Source organism: Dasypus novemcinctus, chromosome 18 (assembly GCF_030445035.2).
Source record: "Dasypus novemcinctus isolate mDasNov1 chromosome 18, mDasNov1.1.hap2, whole genome shotgun sequence".
Taxonomy (NCBI): Eukaryota; Metazoa; Chordata; class Mammalia; order Cingulata; family Dasypodidae; genus Dasypus; species Dasypus novemcinctus.
The window spans coordinates 23,040,007-23,058,310 of NC_080690.1; the positions used below are offsets into that span (position 1 = coordinate 23,040,007).

The following is an 18,304-nucleotide window of genomic DNA, read 5'->3' on the forward strand; positions in this document are numbered from 1 at the left end:
TGCAGAGGCACTGAGCCCTCCCATCAACAAACTTTTCATACTGTGATGTTTGTCTGCATCCACACCTGCAAACCCTGCGCCCACCGCAGGGATGACCTATGTCCTGAGCACGAAGAAGTCCTGGGACAAGACTCTGCCGCCAGTACATCCCCCAGCCCCCAACTCTCAGGGAAGTGTCGCCCAGCCCTCCCCACCCCATTCCACAGCGCCGATGCTCTTTCCTGTTGGGAATGAAGCACAGAGACTCAGCTTCCTTCCATTCTGTGCGTGGCCTTGGGAAGGGAGGGGCCTTGGAGGGAGGAGAGGGCTCCTGGGCTGAGAGGTGGAAGAGAGGCTTCGCTGGGGAGAGGAATTCTACCGCATGGCCAGAGTGGGCTGGAGTCATATAGGCCCTGGGAGGGAGTGACGAGAATGAGCGACTCTGCCACAAGATCGGGGGAGAGAGCCATTGTCAAGGCCAAGGCTGGCTGCGGAGGAGGAGGAACTGAGTGCCTGGCCAAGCCTGGTGAGTTCCATACCAAGTTGTCCTCTGCAACTTAGAGCAGGAACAGGGCCCTGCGGGCGTCCTGTGCCCCTCCTGCCTCACTACAGGGGCAAAGCCGAGAATTCCAGCAGGTAAGGCCTCCCTCTCATTTCCTGAGGGGGCTGGGTAAGAATCTCCCTCCTCCTCAGAGGAGCCTAGACTTAGGCTGCAGCTCAAGGAGCATTCACCCTGTGCGCTCTAACTCAGATCCTTGCCTCCCCGCTGCTCAGATCCTCCGGCTCCTCCTCTGGGGCCTGCCATGGACTCTGCCAAGGACGTAATGCAGCCTGCACTTCCACCGGGTATGAGGCCTGGGTGGGCTGGGGGAGGAGGAGGGGAAGGAAGATGGGAATGGTGGGGCTGGGTCCTCCCTTGGCAGGTCTGGTTGGAGCTCCACAGGGCAGCCAGAGGAGTGGACTGCCCTCGGGGACAGGCTGAGGAGCAGGAAGGGGGGCAGGTTCGGCAGCCATTTCCTGCAGGCCCTGCTGGACTGACGCAGCTGCGCAGGCTCTTCCTGCCCAGGGCCTGAGTGGCCGGAGCAGGAGAGGGCGGAACAGCTGGCCCGGGGTGCCGCTCTCAAGTGGGCCTCAGGCATCTTCTACCGGCCGGAGCAGTTGACCAGGCTGGGCCAGTACCGCAGCCGGGAGGTGCAACGCACCTGCTCCCTGGAAGCTCGCATCAAGGTCGGAGGGGGGTTTGGGGGAGCAGGACTGCTGGGGACCGGCTGCAGGGTTGGCTAGGCCTCACTGGCTGCCTTTCTCCCACAGTCGGTGGTGCAGTCGTACCTGGAGGGCGTGCAGGTTGGTGTGTGGCAGCTGGCACAGGCTCTAGAGGCCATGCAGGGAGCCCACGAAGCCCTGGGCCAGGCCCGTGAGTTGCTCCAGGACATGGGCCAGACTGCACAGATCCTAGTGCCCCTGCGGGAGCAGGTTGCCCAACACAAGCAACTGCAGGCCCTGTCTCAGCTGCTGCCCCGGCTGCGGGCAGGTGAGTGTGCTGGGGCTCCAGTCCTCCAGCCGTCAGTCAGTAAACACCCGTCACTAATCAAGGGGCCTGGGGATCACACGGAGGGACACATGAGGGACCTCCCAGAGGCTTCAAATGGCATATGAAGCAGGATGTAATCCATTCCTCCTGGCTTTCCTAAGTGTGGGATGTCTGAGTCAGGACTGACACGCAGAGAAATGGCTGTGGCCACCCTGGCTGAAATCCTTTCCTAAGAGGGTGGGTGAAAAGCCACTGGCATGGTTACCCCTTCTCCCTGACTTCCTCGTGTTCCATCAGCTCAAGGTCCACACCTGGCCCACCAGGCCTCTAGGACAGGGGTTCTTAACCTTTTTTGTTCCACCACCTCTTTGCTAATCAGGTGAAATCACAGACTGCTACCATAATTTATTGCATATATTCCTAAGTGAAGGAAATGCTAGATTTCAGTTAGAGGTCAGAGAAAATGAAGATAACAAGTTGATTTTTTCTTTTCAATTCAAGCTCATAGACACCCTGAAGGGGTCCATGGACCCCTGGTTAAGAACCCCTCTTCTAAGAGCTCACCAGTGTCCTTCCAATGGCTAATCACCTACTGATTAGTATTTACACATCACCCCAGCCCCAAGGTCTGATCGTCCCCTGCGGCACCCACTGCACAGGTGGTGAGGCAGAGCTCCAGGCTGTCTCCTGTCGTCCTTCCTTAGTGCCTGCTGCTATGGCCCACACGCAGACCCTGATTGATTCCCAGCAGCTCCTGGAGGCATATGTGAGCCTGCAGGAGCTGGAGCAGCTGAGAGAGGAGACGTGGGCACATCTGGAGGGCCTGGAGTTGCCAGATTTTGAAGGTCTGGGCACTCTGGCTGAGGCACTGGGCCGGGCCGTGGAGACAGCTGCAGGCGCTGCAGGACAGCTGGCACGGGAGGACCCAGCCCTGCTGGTGGCTGCTGTGCGTGTGGCCGAGGTAGAGGCTAGGCGCACACCCACCCTGGGGCAGGGGCCCCGGGACTGGCGGCAGCGGTGTCTACGGGCTCTGCAAGAAGGCCTGGAGCAGACTCACTTTGGGACACATCTGCCGCCTGAACCAGGGGCCCTAGGAGAGTGGCTGGAGGCTCTGAGGGTGACACTGCCAGCTGAGTTGGCCGCAGCTGAGGCACTGATAGCACCCTGCTGCCCACCGCACTACAAGGTGGTCCAGCTGTGGGCCAACACACTGCACAGAGGCCTGCGCCGCAGCCTGCAGCAAGTCCTTGCAGGGTCTGAGCTGGGTGCCACTGATGCCTTCACCCTGCTGCATTGGGTGCTGCACGTATACCTGGGGTCAGTGCCCTGGGGGCAGTGGGATGGGTGGATCAGAGGCTGGGGGCTCAGTGTGACACCCAGCCACCCATCTTCAGGCCGGAAATGATGGGGAGCCTGGAGTTGGGGCCAGAGGCTGATGTGTCTCAGCTGGAGCCCCTGCTGACCTTGGAGAACCTGGAGCAGCTGGAGGCAACATTTGTGGCCAAAGTCCAGGTGAGTGGTTTGGTGCTTGGCTCCAGAGCAGCTCTGCCCTTCAGTTGTGGGCCTTGTCTGCAGAGTTGCGTGTCTCTGGCATGGTCAGTGCCCTGTTAATCTTGCTGATTCTTGTCCCTCTCCCCAGGCAAGTGTGGCCCAGTGGCTGCAGAAGGCACTGGATGGGGAGGTAGCTGAGTGGGGCCGGGAGCAGGAGCCAGACACAGACCCATCTGGCTTCTACCTCTCTCCAATGCCAAGCATTGTCCTTCAGGTGGGTCGGAAGGGGCCAGGTGGGCAGCCCCCATGGGGGGAGGGGAGGAGTGCAGGGCTATGGGTTTTTGTGTTTGTTTTTAAGATTTATTTTTATTTTTTTTCTCTTCCCCCCAGCCCCCCATTGTCTGCTCTGTGTCCATTCACTGTGTGTTCTTCTGTGACCGCTTCTATCCTTATCAGCGGCACCAGGAATCTGTGTTTCTTTTTGTTGAATCATCTTGCTGTGTCAGCTCTCCGTGTGTAGAGCCATTCTTGGGCAGGCTGCACTTTCTTTCGCACTGGGCGGCTCTCCTTAAGGGCACACTCCTTGCGCGTGGGGCTCCCCTATGCGGGGGACACCCTGTGTGGCACAGCACTCCTTGTGCGCATCAGCACTGCACATGAGCCAGCTCCACACGGGTCAAGGAGGCCTGGGGTTTGAACCGCGGACCTCCCATGTGGCAGGCAGACGCCCTATCCACTGGGCCAAGTCCGCTTCCCAGGGCTATGGGTTTTGTTGATGGCTGTCCTTCCCTGCCTGTAGATCCTGGATGAGAACATCCGCGTGACCAGCCTAGTCAATGAGTCACTGCAGCGGCGGGTGCACAGCATGGCATTGTCACAACTGGGCACATTCCTGAGGAGGTTGGCCAAGGCACTGACCCACTTCCAACACCCCACCCTGCTCCCAGGGCAGCCCAAAGGGGCTGTGAGTGACACCAATGAGAAAGGGCTCCTTCAACCCGGGCCTTGATTATCTTGGAGGTGGGGCAGGAGTGCCAGGGACTGGGGTATGGGGATGCCTGAGTAACCATAGATACAGAAGCCACCTCTGCCCACTGCAGCTTCAGTGACGCTCTGATCCGATTCTCCCGAGACCACCTCAGGGGCGAAGCAGTGGCCCCTCATTACGTGTCCTGCCTGCTGGCCGCCCTCAACCACCACACAGCACTCAGGTACCGAGAAGCTTACACAGAAGCCCACTTTTTCTGTCTGTACCCAGCCCAAAGGAGACCATTAGGGACTTGGAACTCACATAGCCTCAGGTTGTGTCCTGCTAATTAATAGCTGGGACCTGGGGCATTACCTCATCTCTCTGAATCTCAGTTTTCACATTAGTACTATGTGGGCAACAATGGGATGTTCTGAGAATCACATGAGATTATTAAAAGGATGTACCTGCCACTGTGCCTGGCACAAAGTAGTGATCAATTATTCACGGTGCGACTCCGTGCCAGGTAATGTCTGGGGAACAAAGCAGAAAGATTTTCTCCGTCCTGGGTTTTGCTGCTCTTTGTGGGGGGGGGGGGGGCGGGAGGCGGGTAGCGGGGTCTGGCGGAGGCAGACAAGTTGATTTTTACTCCCTCCTGACTGAGCTTAATTCCCTCCACTGCGGATGAGGAAGCAGGTCCGGCCGGGGTCTGTGTCCGTCTAGCTGTCGGACTCGCAGCCTCAGGCCAGGCCTCTGACCTTCGGAAGTGCGCGGAGCTGCCCCTCGCCTCCTCCCGCCGCACACATGTACCACTAGGTGGCGCCCGATTGGCCGGATCACGGATGGCCCTGAGGGCCTTGGCCTTGGTCCTGAAGCCTCATTTTTGGTAGGTCCAGCTCCTCACTGTCCATCCTGCACCCCAACGGGGTGGCTCCAGGGGCCTTGGCACCAATGTTGGAGGGCGCCCTGGATGAGCTGCAGAGGAGAATCTGTCGCCTGGTGCTGGAGGCGCTGCTGGCGGAGCTCCAGGTGAGGATTCGGTGGGATGGGGGTGGGAGGGGGAAATGCAGGAGCATCTGAGGGTCTCCGCGGGGGATGCCGGGTCTGGATCGTCCCCCCAGCCCCCTCTCCGCCCCCTCCCCGCCTCCAGCCGCTCTTCGCGGCTCTGCCCTCGCGCCGGTGGCTGTCGAGCCCGGAGTTGCTGGACCGTGTGTGCGAGCGGACGGCGCACTTCTGCCGGGATTTCTGGCGCGTGCGAAGCCCTTCGGTCCAGGTGTGGATGAGGGCGAGGGCGGGTGGAGCGCCGGTGGGCAAGGCGACCTGGCCTGGCCTGATCACCCTCCCCGCAGCTGCTGCTGGCCGAGGCGGAGCGCACGGTGGTGCTGCAGTACCTCCGCGCGCTGATGCAAGGCCGCCTCGTGTGCCGCGACGCCGACGAGCGCGCCCGGGCGGCCGAGCGCCTGCGGCAGGATGCCGCCCAGCTGCAGGAGCTCTTTCTCGGTTTGGTGAGAGCTGGGGGGTGTGGGGTGTAGATGGGTGAAGGTGTCAGTGGTTGGGTGAGGGCTGGGGCGAGACCTTCCCCGACGTGCGCAGGGCCTGGAGGAGAGCGAGCAGTGCGCGCCGGTGCTGCTCGCCTTGCGGGAGCTGTTGAACCTCCGCGACCCCACGCTGCTTGGCCTGGAGGTGGCAGGCTTGCGGCAACAGTTTCCCGACGTGAGGTGCGAGACGTGGGGGGGGGGGGGGGGGAGGTGGACCCCAGGAGGGGGCGGGGCTGACGCGCTCCTGTGGTGCCCCCGGCAGCGAAGAGCACATCTCCGCCCTCCTGGACCTGCGCGGGGACGTGTCCCGGGAGCAGCGCGTGGCCGCACTCAGCTCCCTGCAGGCCGGCCCGCCGCCCTCGCCCGGAGCCGGCCGCCGTGCCCTCTTCAGCCTTGTCCCCGCGCCGACCCTCGCGCGGTCCTCCTGTCTCCCGTCGGGGCCCTGCGCTTGACGCCCGGCTGCTCGCGGAATAAAGCCACGGCCCCCGTGCGCCTGCGTCTGTGTGTGTCGGCGGGTGGGGATGAAGTAAAAACACCCGCCAAGGTTAAGGGGTCCACGCACCTCGACGCGCTCCCAGCTGAGCCCTCACATATCCAGGCATCGACCCGGTGTGTGGGGTGTGTCCCCCAGGACCCAAACTCTTGCCCCCCCTATGCGGACAACGCCCCCCACGTATTCACGCCCGGGCGGTGAGCCCGGGTCTCCACCGCCTGACTCAGAAGGTCGGGTCGCCCTCGGAGCCTCGGAACGCCCCTGGCCCTCGCGAAGGGGGCGGGCCTAGGGCGAGGGCTCCGCCCAGGGGCGTGGCCGGGCGAAGGACACCGCCCCCTTGGACCTGCACCAGCCGTGGTCTCGGGAGCGCCCCGCCACGGGACTAACGCGAGCCCGCGCGCCTTCGTGTAGGCGTGCGCGCTCCCGACTGCGTGCGTCGCCGGCGTCGACTCCCGCGGACTGGGTGGGCGACCCGCAACGCGGAGCGGGAACGGCAGCGAGAAGAGGAGCGGCCAGGTGGGGGCACGGCGCGCGGGCGGGGTCTCCGAGAGGCCGAGTGGGCGCGCGGCGGGGTCCTCCTCTGCCTTAGAACACCCTCCATTGTCCTCCGGCCCCGCCCTCCATTGGGCACGCCCGTCGCCCGTCCCCGCCACTTATTGGCTGCAGGTCACGCCCCTCCTTGATCTCGGTCCCTATTGGCCTTTGTTCCGCCTTATCTTCTCCTGAGTCTCTTGTTAGTGCTGGCCACACCCTCTCAGTTGTCACCAGATCCCGCCTTCAGTAGTCGGGGACTCCTCCCCGTCTGTCCGTTCATTCATTCTGCCTCTACTGCTGGGTGCTTTGAAAATGGGGGCCAATCAGACCCGTCCCTGCCCTCGGGGAGTTCAAGGGATGGTGGGGGAACACGGACCCCGGGTTCGACAGTGACAGCGCGAGACGGCGGAGAGGCCGCTTAGGCACTGGGGAGCCTCTAGACGCCGGGAGGGCTCCCCAGAGGAGGTGAGACCTGAACTGAGTCCTGAAGGATGGTTAGGAGTTTGCTCCAGGGAGACACTGGGAGGACGTTCCTGGCGGAAGGACGAGACCTGAAAGAAGCAGGTGTATGCTGGTGATTGAGAGGAGGTAGGTTGGATGAAAGAAGGGGAGACAGAGAGGATTGCCCCTGGTAGACACCCAGATATGAGTGGGGGTCCGGTAAAGTGTCTGGTTAGTTGAGGAGCGAGGGAGCCTGAAGCCGTGGATGTGGGTGTGTGGGTGGGTGGGGGTGCATACCGAGGGATGTGATCAGGGTTAGATGGTGGAACAAAGTTCAGGGGAGAAAAGATGCCAGTTCTGAGAGAGAGGGGGACTCCTGAATCCTTTTACTGAGCAACTGCTCTGGGTCAGGCACACTTCTGGATTCTGGGGACACAGCTGTGAACACTGGCGAGGAGGACACAGGTAACTATCAAATATACTGTACTTCAGAAGGCGGTAACTGCTACGGAGTAAAACAACGCAGGGAAGAGGAGATTGTGGTGGAGAGGGGAGAGGATGCTTACTATTTTATAGAGGGTGTCTTAGGGAAGGCTTTTCTAATAACATGATAAATTGTGTGGAGAGCTCAGGAAAGTGTGAGAGTGACCCCTGCAGTTATATGGGGAAAAGCATTCCAGGCAGGGGGCCTGTTCAGTTTGAGATGCCTGTATAAATTCAGTTAAAGATGCTGCACTGAAGACTGGCATCATTGGTTCTGAAGGTGATGAAGGAAGTCTGGGCGGATGTATTTAAAGCCATGAGAATGGATGAGATCATGTAGGCAGTGAGTTTACATGGGGAAAAGAAGAGAAAAGCTTCCAGATACAACCCCAAGGGCCTTCCACTATTAAGAGGTCAGGGAGATAGGGGTGAACCAGCAAGGGAGACCAAGGAGAAAGAGCCAGTGAAGTAAAAGGGGAACCAAGTTAGTATGTTTCAGAACAAAGTGAACAAAGTATTTCCAGGAGGAAGGGATTAACTGTGTCAGGTGCTGCTGCTGAACATGAACATTATTGGTGACCTTGATTAATCTGGATGGAAAGTGAGGGGCAAAAGCTTAAATAGTGAATTTAAGAGAGAGCAGGAAATAAGGAACTGGAGAGTGAATGTGGACAGCTCTTGAGTTGTGTTGCAACAAGGAACAGCTGGAGGGATATGCAGTGGGGCAGTAGCTGGAGCGGTGTGGGGTCAATGAAGTGGGTTTTTTTGTTGTTGTTGTTGTTTTTAAGATGGAGAAATAACAGCATATGTTTATCCTGATGGAAGGAATCCAGGAGAGAGGAAGAAAATGATGATGTAGGAGAAAGAACTGCTGGAATTGTCTCTGAGCAGGCTAAGGATTGGCTCAGAGGCTGGATCCTTCAGTCATTCTCTGGGGAGAGACTGGATTGGACTGAGCCCTGGTACAGAATCAAGGGGTGAGTGCCCCAGCACTGGCCTTGGATGACTCCTTGGAAGCTGCCTCAGGGGAACTGAGCATCAGATAGAGGGGCAGGCGGGGACTGACTTGGAGTCACTGAAGTTTCCTTCTACCTTCCCAAGAGTGGACTGTAATTTGGATTTGAATAGCTGATCCAGAGGAGAGAGGGCATTCCAGGTGGAGGTGCTAGTATAAACGAAGGCGGCTGGCTCAGGCAGTCTAACGGACTGAGGCCACATGGCAGGAGCAGGGGGGTGGTGCTAGGTGGAAGAGGAGAGGTGGGGCCAGAAGATACTATAAGCCCTGAGGCAGCTGAGGCCCTGTCACCAGTCATTCATCCACACAGCTGAGGCTGCACCATCCCAGCTCCCAGACAGGGTGTGAGAACCCTGAGTAGGGAGACATTCCTTCCCGCAGGACCTCACAGGCTGAGGGGACTCCAGTAACCACCATCTGGGTTGGTGTACAAGACCATTCCTCCTGCTTTCCCCTAGCCCCCCCCTGCCCCCGCTTGGTTGGGCCTGCTGAAGGGGAGGGATGCTGAGCTGGGGGCTGGGGAGCAGTTACTCAGACCCCTGGCAGCAGCCCCAGGCCCAGCAGCACAGTGCAAAGCACGGGCCTCGCCCACTCATACTGGCCTCCACGTGCCCTTCTGTGTCCCCAGAGGTCTGCAGTAAGGGGAGTTGGAGTGACACAGCTGAATGTGACCCCCAGGACAGAATGGTGCTGGACTCGGGGACCCAGGTGTATGAGCGGGCACCCTCTAGCCCACCTGCCAGTCCCGCATCCCTCCGCAGCAGCCTGAAGACTTCAGACCGCAATGGGCCATCGCTGTACCCCTGGCATCAGTCCCTGGCCTTGCCCCTCACCCTGTCAGTCCCCTCAGCCTTGCAGCACCGGCCTGAGCTGCAGTCTCTCTCAGAGCTGCGCTTGGGCTACCGTGGGCAGATGCGTCGCAGTGAGAGCACCTGCACTGTAAATAGCACCGGCCTGCGGGGGGGCAGCACCCAGGGACGGGCCCTACCTGGACGGGGACGGGCCCTAGGTGGGGCTACCCTACGGCCTGCAGCCTCCCTGCCTCACATTGCTAAGACCCAGAAGGATGCAGGCCGTGGTGCCAGTAGGAGCCCCTGCATGCTCGTGGCTCTGCGGCCCACCAACATGGACCGCGAGAGGGCCAAGTTCTTCCAGTCCCATTACACCCACAACCCTCAGTTCGAGTACCAGGAGCCCATGCCCACAGCCGTGCTGGAGAAATACCGTGAGGCCTCTGGGCAGTTCATCCACCAGGTTAGTCCAGCCTGCTCACCTCACCCTGGACTTGACCTGCCAAAAGGCGTGGTCTGACCAGCCTCTGTGATCCTGTGTTCAGGCAGTTGGCATCATTGAGGCTGTCCTGGAGAAGTTTGGCACCTACGAACACTTTGAGGCTGCCACTGGGGGCCAGCTGCTGACCAAGTGCCAAATCTGGTCCATTGTGCGCAAATACATGCAGAAGGAGTGCTGTGTGGGGGAGGTGAGCTTGTCCTGCCTGCAAGGCTCCTCCTCTACAGGCCCCATATCAGCCTGCTGAGTGGGCAGTGCCAGGCCCCGCCCCATACCTGGCTGGCTGGTGCTCTGGTGAGGTGGGGCTAGCTCTGAGCAGAGGTGGTGAAGGGTGGGTTTCCTGGCCAAGGCTCTAGTCTGGCTGCCCTGTGGCACCAGTGGGTGCACCTGCGCACTGGCCCCAGGGATGGCGGCCATGGCTGAGGGCAGTGCTGCCTGCAGGTTGTGGTGCAGCTGAGTGAGGACCTGCTGTCCCAGGCAGTGATGATGGTGGAGAACAGCCGACCCACACTGGCCATCAACCTGACCGGAGCCCGCCAGTATTGGCTGGAGGGCATGCTGCGCCATGAGATAGGTCAGGGTGTGGGTAGGCGGGTGGGAGGGGAGGGATCAAAGGGGGAGTTGGGGGAGTGCAGTGAGGGGCCCCAGTAACCCCAGCCCCTCTGTGTCTCCCCCTTCCCTCCAGAGGAAGGGCCCTTTCCTGGTGATCAGCTTCCCCCTCCTCATTCACAGAGGCAGGCCAGATCACCCCTGCCCACTCTCTGGGCTCACTCTCGTTGGTTGCTCCTCTGGGGTATCTTTTTCTCCCTCCACTTTGTCTCTGATTTCCCTTGACAGTGGAGACAAGGCTGCTGGGGCCCGGGCAGGACAGAAGTAGCATCCTGGGGGTCCCACCAGCCCAGCCAACCTGCAGGCTCTCCAGGCGGGGTTGAAGGCCAGATCCTGGGAATGGAATCGGCTGACACCCAAAGCCCAGTGGAGAAGGACACAGACCAGGCTGGGAGGGAGGGTGCGGGGCACTAATCACTATTCCTTTCTGTCTGTCCTTCCTCATCAAGAATCCTGTTGCCCTGGGCAAGAGGTAGTTTTTGCTGGGGGCATCAGCCTGTCTGTCAAAGTGGCTTCAGCCCATGGAATGTGGGGCCAGGGTGGAGTGTGTGTTCCAGCTCCCCTCCAGGGGAGTTGGTGAACAGTGGGAGTTTGGAGAGAGTTTGGGTGTGTATGTAGCCCTGGATGGGTGGGGAGGATTGTGAACTTGAGACTCTGTGTGTCCTTGGGTACCAGTTCACCTGAAGAGGGTTTCCAGGCTGGGGTTGGGTGAGTGAATATGGGCTTGTTTATCTGGGGCAGGTTGTGGGAAGGGAGCTGGGTGGGATGGGGTGGAGGGGGTGCAGAGTTTGTGTGAGAGCCCGAGTTTGGGGACGTGAAGATATGTGGGTCACCGGGGAGAAGTCCGGCCCGGTGGGGCATGGCACAGGCTGGGCGCCTGTGTTCCCTGGACCCCCGGCCAGCGCGACCGTTCCCTCGCCCTCCCGCAGGCACCCACTACCTGCGGGGTGTGAACAACGCACAGCAGCCGTGGCACAGCGCCGAGGGCCGGCTGCAGTACGGGCTGCGGCCGGCCAACCCCACCGAGGAGGGCCTGGCCAGCCTGCACAGCGTGCTCTTTCGCAAGCAGCCCTTCCTGTGGCGCGCCGCCCTGCTCTACTACACCATCCACCGCGCCGCGCGCATGTCCTTCCGCCAGCTCTTCCAGGACCTGGAGCGCTACGTGCAGAACGCCGACGTGCGCTGGGAGTACTGCGTGCGCGCCAAGCGCGGCCAGACCGACACCTCGCAGCCGGGTGGGCGCCCAGCGTTGGGGAGTACCGCGGGCTGGGGAGCGGGGGAGGCCCGGGCCGGGAGGCTGACGGCCCCCGGGTGCTCACAGGCTGCTTCAGCAAGGACCAGGTTTACCTGGATGGCATTGTGCGCATTCTGCGGCACCGCCAGACCATCGACTTCCCGCTACTGACCTCGCTGGGCAAGGTGAGGGGCCGCGGGCCTTCAGAGGTGCCAGCCAAACCTTCCCCTTACCTCAGTATCGCCTAAGCCTGATTAGTGCTCGTCCGAGGGCCGGGTGCCAGGCCTCTACGGGGGAGAGCAGCCGACAGAGGGGAGCACCGAGATCAAATGATAGTCTGTGTTTCTGAGGGCGTTTGAGCCGGCCGGCAGGTGTGCTGGTCAGTATTACATTCAAAGGAGGCGATGAGTCCTCCGACCGAGGGAGCTGTCAGGAAGGCCCAGAGAAGAAGGCTGGAGAAGTGGCCAGGGACCAACTCCTGGCCCTGGACATTTGTGCTGTGCTGAGGAAGGTGGACTTCCTCTGAAGCAGTGGGCAGTGGGGGCAGATGTACTGTGCTGAGAAAGGTGGACTTCCTCCGAAGCAGTGGGCAGTGGGGGGCAGAGTGGCAGGACGTTTGCTTTAGAAGGCACCCTCCGGATGCATGTGGGGGGTGGCCTGGGAGAGCCTAGGGGAGGGAGTGCAGGGAGAGGAGGCAGCCTTGGCAGCCACCCCTGTCGAGTTGATGGTAGGCTGGCCTAACAAGGTGCTGGCCGTGCAGTTGGGAAGGAAGGGCAAGCTGGAGTGGCCTTCAGAGGGGAGAATTCCTTTAATTCAGTGGCCATCGGGGGGGGGGGGGGGGGGCAGGCCCCGTCCCTGGATTCTGACCTGTCTGTGAAGAGGTTGGGGCTGGCAGAAGCCGGCATTCAGATGGTGGAACAGTGTCATGAGTTTTGGGTTTGACATGGGAAGTCTGAGGTACCAGGGGGCTGTCCAGGGGCAGGTGTTTGGGAGTTAGTGGGATACCCAGGTTTGGAGGTGAGGGGTGAAGCTGAGCTGGAGGGAGGAGTGGGGATGTAGGGCAAAGTGTGAGAGAAGGAACTGAGAGAAGAACCAGGGCTGAGCCCAGGGGTGCATATTGGGAGTGGATGGGGAGGGGAGGGGAGGGGAAGGTAGCAGGGGAGGGGGTCCTGGAAGCCAAGGGCAATGAGCTGGGGGTGCTCCGCCTACCCCTGAGGCCAGCTCCCTCCCCGCAGGTGTCCTATGAAGATGTGGACCACCTGCGGCCCCATGGGGTGCTGCACAAGACCCGGGTGCCCCACTTCATGCAGGACCTGGCACGCTACCGACAGCAGCTGGAGCACATCATGGCCACCAACCGGCTAGATGAGGCAGAGCTGGGCCGCCTGCTGCCTGACTGATGCCGGTGAGGGCCGCAGAGGCCCTGGGCGCAGGGCTCCAGATTGGCCCCCAGAACACGAAGCTCTCCACTCTGTACTTCCATGGCCTGGGTCTTTCTTAGGGATGTGGGAGGGCAGGGGCTTCCCAGGAGGGAGGAGTGGCAACCTCAGATGGTGTGTGTCCCTTGCTAGCCTCTGTGGGGCCTGGGGCCTGGCAGCAGCCTGTCAGGCAAGCTGAGCCTGCCTCCCTGCCTCCAGCTTTCTGTTGAGCAGAGAGGAGGCCTGGGGCAGGGGGAAGCAAAGCCTGGTTGGAGGTGGAAATTTGTTCTTGCGTGAGCTGGCTTTGGATGCCCAGCAACTCCAGTCCTCCCTTCCCCCACCTGGCCCCTCGGTGCTCCTTCAGCTTACACGCTGCCTACCTCTGACTGGGTCCTGGTGGGGGTCAGTACCCCTATGTCAGCGCTCTTCTCCTGGGGTGCCTGGGGTAGCCGGGCTGGGTGTGCTCTCTAGTGTACTTGCCTTTCCACATATTTATTCCATATTTATGGGCTCTATTTCCTGGGGCTGGTGAGCAGCAGCTCCTGATGATTCAGTGGAGGACAGAGCTCCCCTGAAAGGTACTGATGGTTTGGTTTCTAGCCCAGTCCCATCTGTCTCCCTCTCTCTCTCCCTGTCCCTCCCTCCCCCCTACACACAGTGCTTCAGGCCTTGTGAGCTGAGCCCCAGAGCTCACCTGGCCTTGCCTCCACCCCCTCACAACTGGTGTCCATCAGAGGTCAAGGCCTGGCAGCAGCCACAATCAATGAATGAGCCAGAGGGGCACGTCCCTAGGCTGTGTTGTCCCAAGTCCTGAGCAGGGGAAGTGCAGAGGTGATTGTTGCTTCCAGTTTCACCTCAGACCGGCTGTGTGAGGTTGACCCAGGCCCACTCTTTCCCTGGAACCTAGTTTTCCTGTCTGAACAACTCATAAACTCAGCTGTAAAGACCTTATTCATTCATCATTGAGTATGTATAGAATGCTTTCCACATGCCAGTTCTGGCCAGAACTTTTACAGGGCACCCAGTCCAGGATGAAGCCAGACAATTAAAACAGCAGTTGCTATGAAGTTGTGTGGGTTCTGTCTACCCAAGGTCCATCCCTGCTCCCAACTAATAATCGTACTTCCCAGCGCTCTGAGCTCTCGGAGAGAAGTCCTCCTTCCCTTGCTCTCTGCACCAGACCCGGGGCCTTCCGTAGAGGGAGACTCCAAATGGCTCACAAGGGGCAAAGTGCATGATGTAGGGCCCAGGGGTCAGTCCTTTGTCCCGGTGGATGCCTGGGGTCACCAGGGGTGTAGCTTGGGCTACTGGGGGCAGAAATAAAGCTGATGACTGGATGGCTGGGCATGGAGGGGCATGGAGCTGCCTGCCCAGGTCACTGGGACTCAAAGGCACGTGCTTATCCCACCCCACTCCCCGTTCTTGGGCAAAGAACCAGAACCAGAGAGGGAGCCCAGACCCAGGCATACCCCCCTCCAGAGTTTATTCACTTTCCACGGCAGTGGCATCCATTCAGCCCAGGTAGGATCCGAGGTCCTATCCGGCTTGGGCGGGGAGCGGCCGGTCAAATCCGTGTACTTCAGGAATCTAGAGGCCATAAAATGATGGAGAAAAGCAGTTCGCCAGGTGAGTGCCCCGCCCCCCGCCGCCTCCCAGGCCACGCCCTCCCACCAACCAGGGGCGGGGCCCCTCAACCTGTCCTCACACCTTCCGACTCATCCGCCGCCTCGTACTCCGGCTCGGGGTCGGGTCCCGACTCCAGTTCAGGTTCTGGTTCTGCTTCCGTCTCTGGTTCTGGATCCATCTGGGGTTCCAGCTCCGGCTCAGCCCTTTCGGGGTCCTCGGGGATCCCGGGTTGTACCGCCTCGCAGCCCTCAGCACCCCCGGCCTCGTCGCTGTCTGAAACTCTAGGCAGCCCGGGCCGAGCAGGTCCCGAGTCGGGTGCCTCAGGCGCCCAGTGGCCTGGGCACGGAGGGTCGTAGCTGCGGTCCCGGTAGCCTAGAAGAGAGGTGGCGGTGTCTTCGGTTCGGTTTAGCCCTCCCTGCTTTCCTCTGCGCATCCTCGCCCTCCTCTCGGAGAGACAGCTTTCCACCAGCACACACACGCGCACACGTGGCTTTGCTTCCGCCCCTCGGGCCCCGCCCCGGCCCCGCCCGCGCTCACCCGGGCCCACGTGCTGCCAGTCCCAGGCGGGGTCAGGCGCCTGCGTGGTGCGTTGCGCGCAGCGCAGCAGCTCCTGGCAGGCAGCCTCGCCCTTGCCCTGCACCACCAGCAGCAGGCGGCGCATCCTGCGCTCGGCATCAGGCAGCGCGTCCAGAGCCTCGTACTCGGGCGGGGTGAGCACGCCCCTCGCTAGCAGCGCGTCTAGCAGCAGCCCGGAGTCCGCCTGCAGCGTCTCCACCAGGCGTTTCCGCTCTCGGTCGATGGTCTCCGAGGGCCGCTCCTGCGAATTGCCCATGGTGGGAACTACCTGGTGGAGGGGGACAGGGGTAGTGGGATCCGGGACCCCCCCACTCCTGTCTTCTCTCCCAGTGAACACCCGTGCTGGGGTTGAAGTTCACCTCGACCCAGGCCAGACAGCTCCACAGCACGGAACCTGGAGGCCACCGCACGGGACTGGTTGTCGTCCTGCTTCTCCGGCTGCTTCTTCCCGGTGTTCTCCCCAGGCTCCTCTTCCGGTCCCCTAAACGTCAGCTGTGGCCCTCCTCTCCTCTTCCCCGCAAAGCTCTCCGTGGGCCGCATCTACTCTTGCTGCCTGCTCCAACCAGAACCTGATCCCTCAACCTGTTCAGACCCAGTTTATCCCTCTTTCTCTTCCCCAACCTGCTTCCCCACTTCAGTAAGCAGAAAGACCTGGGAGTGATCCCGATACCCCATACCCAGCTTGCAGGTAAGTCCTTTCCAGTCTGTCTGCTGGAAAGGACTCTCACCACCCCTACCACTTACTCCTTCTGGTCTTTCACCTTCTGCTTGGACCCTGCAGGGCTCTGGATGGGAGTTCCTACCTCCATACTCTCCCCTCCAGGCCCGAATGCATCCAGAGCCCAAAATACTGAGAGCCCCCTCACCTGCTGGAAGGCCTCTGACCCTGAGGTCCATCCCAGGCCAGGCCTTGCCCCTGTGCCGCTGCCGCCGCCGCCACCACCACCACCGCAACACAACCTTAACCTGGTCTCATGGCCCTTCCTGGTTCCCTGAGAACTGAGCAGGGATACACTGCTCTTGACATCCTGAGACCAAAATGTCTCCCTGGTCCTCTGGAAATGACTGTCCCCTCCTGCTTCATCTTAGAGTCCCCAAGCTCAGCATATAAAAGCTACAAATAAATGTTAGTCAAACTTTTACGGTTTTCCTCCATAGATCCCATTTTGAGAGACCAACGCTACCAAACAGCCGGTGTTAGGCAGAAATTAATCTAGTTTGTCCATTTATTATCAACGAAGGTCTACAGCCTTTCCCCTCTTGGGTAGCCTGACCCAGCAGCAAGGCAAAGGGGCCAGATCCTAGACCATTCCTTCCCTTGGCCCATTTCCCTCTACCTTGACTTTGGCCACACATTGCCTTCCTTGGTCTCTTCTTCCCTTGGGGAGACCTCTTCTACCTCCTTACTGGGCTCTAGGAGGGCCTTGTCTGGGAGACAGGATATCCTCCCAGCCCCCATCCTGCCTCCCAGTTCTTTCCAGTCCCTGCCATCATGCTGTGTCTCAGATCCCTCTTGTTCATATTGAAGTGTCAGCCCCTCCAGGCCACCGAGCAGAGACCTGTCCCATCTATTATGCTTAAGTTCTGCTGCTCCACTCAGTGAATTTCCATCAGCTCCCAGTAGGGTCATCATAGTCACCTCATGCCTGTAACAGTCCTTTTGGGCACCTCTCACTCCCATTCCACCACCTCCCAAAGCAGAGTGACTTTGTCAACCCTCTAGAGTAGGATTTATTGTCCCCATTTTACAGATGAGACTGAAGCTCAGACCACGCAGCAGAGCTAGTCTCTGACTTGCTCCAGCCTGAACTATAACAGAGTCTATAATGCTGTCCCCCACCTGGCAGAATGTCAGCCCTAATCACCTGTCCCTTACCCTCCCCTGCCCAGATGAGAGAATCCAGACTATCTGGCCTGGCTGCTCTAGCTGCCTCCCGCCCCCCCTGGTCAGTCATGCCTTTGCCCTCTTTCCTCCACCACTCAGTGCTCTGAGAACTCTCCAAGCCCCTGCCAAGTCTGACTCTTTGCAGATGCTGGTCCTAAGCCTGGAATGCCCTCCTCCCGCCAGTCCACTCTCTAAGACTCAGATGTTCTTTCGTCCACCCCAGTGCCCGAGTCTCCCAAAGGAAGGCTGGTTCCTTTTCCTGTATGTCCCAGTGAAAAGCATATGCCCTCGTCACTGCAAGGTGGACATGCCACCTTCTGTCCTCTTCAGCTGAGGGCTTCCAAAGAAGGCTGGTCCACCCCTATCACGGGGTGGGGGTTGTTTGGAGAAGGAAGAGGAGACCACATTCACCCAGGATAGTCAGAGAGGAGGGGGAGCGGATCACACCAGCCCCTCCCCCTGCACTCCTCCCAGATTGTTCATGTTAAATGGCTCCCCACTACCCCAAACCCTGCTCTCTGTCCTGTTGGGCAGTCAAGACCCTGGCTGGTCCAAGGACTCCCTCTGAGGCGATCACTGCTCTTAAGGAAATAAGGTTTTGTCAGCCAATGGGTGACAGGGGCCAGTGCTTAGAGGATCCTAGGCCAGATCCAGGCGCCAGGACCTCGGGCCCCACCCTCACCTCTCTGCACCTGCTCTCCGGCTGGCTGATGAGTGAGGGTCGTGGGAAACTGCAGGAACCTTGGCACTTGTGTGCCCGCAAGGATACCCTTACCTCCGCTCCACCCAGTCCAAGGTCTGAAGGCTGTCACGCAGGGGTGGGCTCACAGCCAGACCTCCCAGCGTGGCTGGCGGGGTGGGGGGCGCCGCTACTGCCCAGTCGGTTTTTCCTTCCCTCCCCCAGTCCGGTTGGCTCCGGGGAGGGCGGCTCACTCACGGGTCGAGCCTGGCCGGGCAGGAGATGACGGTGCAAAAAGGGCTGGGCCGAGCGGGGGCAGCAGCTGGGCGGGGGTGGGGCGGCCAGGGCTGCCTGGAATCCCGGGGCGGGGGGAGTGTGGGGACTTTCTCCCCGGGGCTGGCATGGCCGATCCTGCAGAGGCCACCTGCTGACTGGGGATAGTCACGTAGCTCATTTTCGCTCCCTACCCCGCGCGCGCCAGAAGATGAGTCAGGCGGGGCCAGGGAGAGGGAAGT

The 18,304-nt window shown here is 60.5% G+C and overlaps 3 protein-coding genes across 10 annotated transcripts; 2 read left to right on the top strand and 1 right to left on the bottom strand.

Moving 5' to 3' along the window:
* The first annotated feature begins 210 nt into the window (after positions 1 to 210).
* Positions 211 to 5,996, top strand: EXOC3L1 (exocyst complex component 3 like 1). Of its 2 annotated transcripts, XM_058279876.1 has the most exons (14): positions 211 to 505; positions 754 to 825; positions 1,031 to 1,206; positions 1,291 to 1,510; positions 2,215 to 2,827; positions 2,905 to 3,022; positions 3,150 to 3,275; positions 3,801 to 3,901; positions 4,102 to 4,212; positions 4,859 to 4,997; positions 5,119 to 5,241; positions 5,318 to 5,473; positions 5,562 to 5,686; positions 5,769 to 5,996. In XM_058279876.1, the coding sequence occupies exons 1-14, from the start codon at positions 412 to 414 to the stop codon at positions 5,956 to 5,958; spliced, it is 2,364 nt and encodes a 787-aa protein (XP_058135859.1). In that variant the 5' UTR covers positions 211 to 411; the 3' UTR covers positions 5,959 to 5,996. The 2 variants fall into 2 exon arrangements, with proteins under 2 accessions (XP_058135859.1, XP_058135860.1); XM_058279877.1 differs by lacking the exon at positions 211 to 505 and having other exon boundaries at positions 753 to 825; positions 1,003 to 1,206.
* A 96-nt stretch (positions 5,997 to 6,092) lies between these two features.
* Positions 6,093 to 14,090, top strand: MATCAP1 (microtubule associated tyrosine carboxypeptidase 1). 6 transcript variants are annotated; one of them, XM_004460879.5, is made up of 9 exons: positions 6,093 to 6,515; positions 6,924 to 7,121; positions 8,246 to 8,434; positions 9,101 to 9,726; positions 9,809 to 9,952; positions 10,204 to 10,336; positions 11,301 to 11,606; positions 11,693 to 11,790; positions 12,841 to 14,090. In XM_004460879.5, exons 4-9 carry the CDS (start codon positions 9,157 to 9,159, stop codon positions 13,003 to 13,005), a joined length of 1,416 nt encoding a protein of 471 aa, XP_004460936.1. In that variant the 5' UTR covers positions 6,093 to 6,515; positions 6,924 to 7,121; positions 8,246 to 8,434; positions 9,101 to 9,156; the 3' UTR covers positions 13,006 to 14,090. The 6 variants fall into 6 exon arrangements, with proteins under 6 accessions (XP_004460936.1, XP_058135861.1, XP_004460937.1 ...); XM_058279878.2 differs by having other exon boundaries at positions 8,283 to 8,434; XM_004460877.5 differs by lacking the exon at positions 6,093 to 6,515 and adding an exon at positions 7,386 to 7,439 and having other exon boundaries at positions 6,533 to 7,121.
* A 399-nt stretch (positions 14,091 to 14,489) lies between these two features.
* Positions 14,490 to 18,192, bottom strand: NOL3 (nucleolar protein 3). 2 transcript variants are annotated; one of them, XM_058279879.2, is made up of 5 exons: positions 17,886 to 18,192; positions 15,585 to 15,778; positions 15,187 to 15,493; positions 14,731 to 15,021; positions 14,490 to 14,610 (listed from the first exon to the last, which is right to left on the bottom strand). In XM_058279879.2, the coding sequence occupies exons 3-5, from the start codon at positions 15,479 to 15,481 to the stop codon at positions 14,603 to 14,605; spliced, it is 594 nt and encodes a 197-aa protein (XP_058135862.1). In that variant the 5' UTR covers positions 15,482 to 15,493; positions 15,585 to 15,778; positions 17,886 to 18,192; the 3' UTR covers positions 14,490 to 14,602. The 2 variants fall into 2 exon arrangements, with proteins under 2 accessions (XP_058135862.1, XP_004460978.3); XM_004460921.5 differs by lacking the exon at positions 15,585 to 15,778 and having other exon boundaries at positions 17,886 to 18,187.
* Between the last annotated feature and the right edge of the window lie 112 nt (positions 18,193 to 18,304).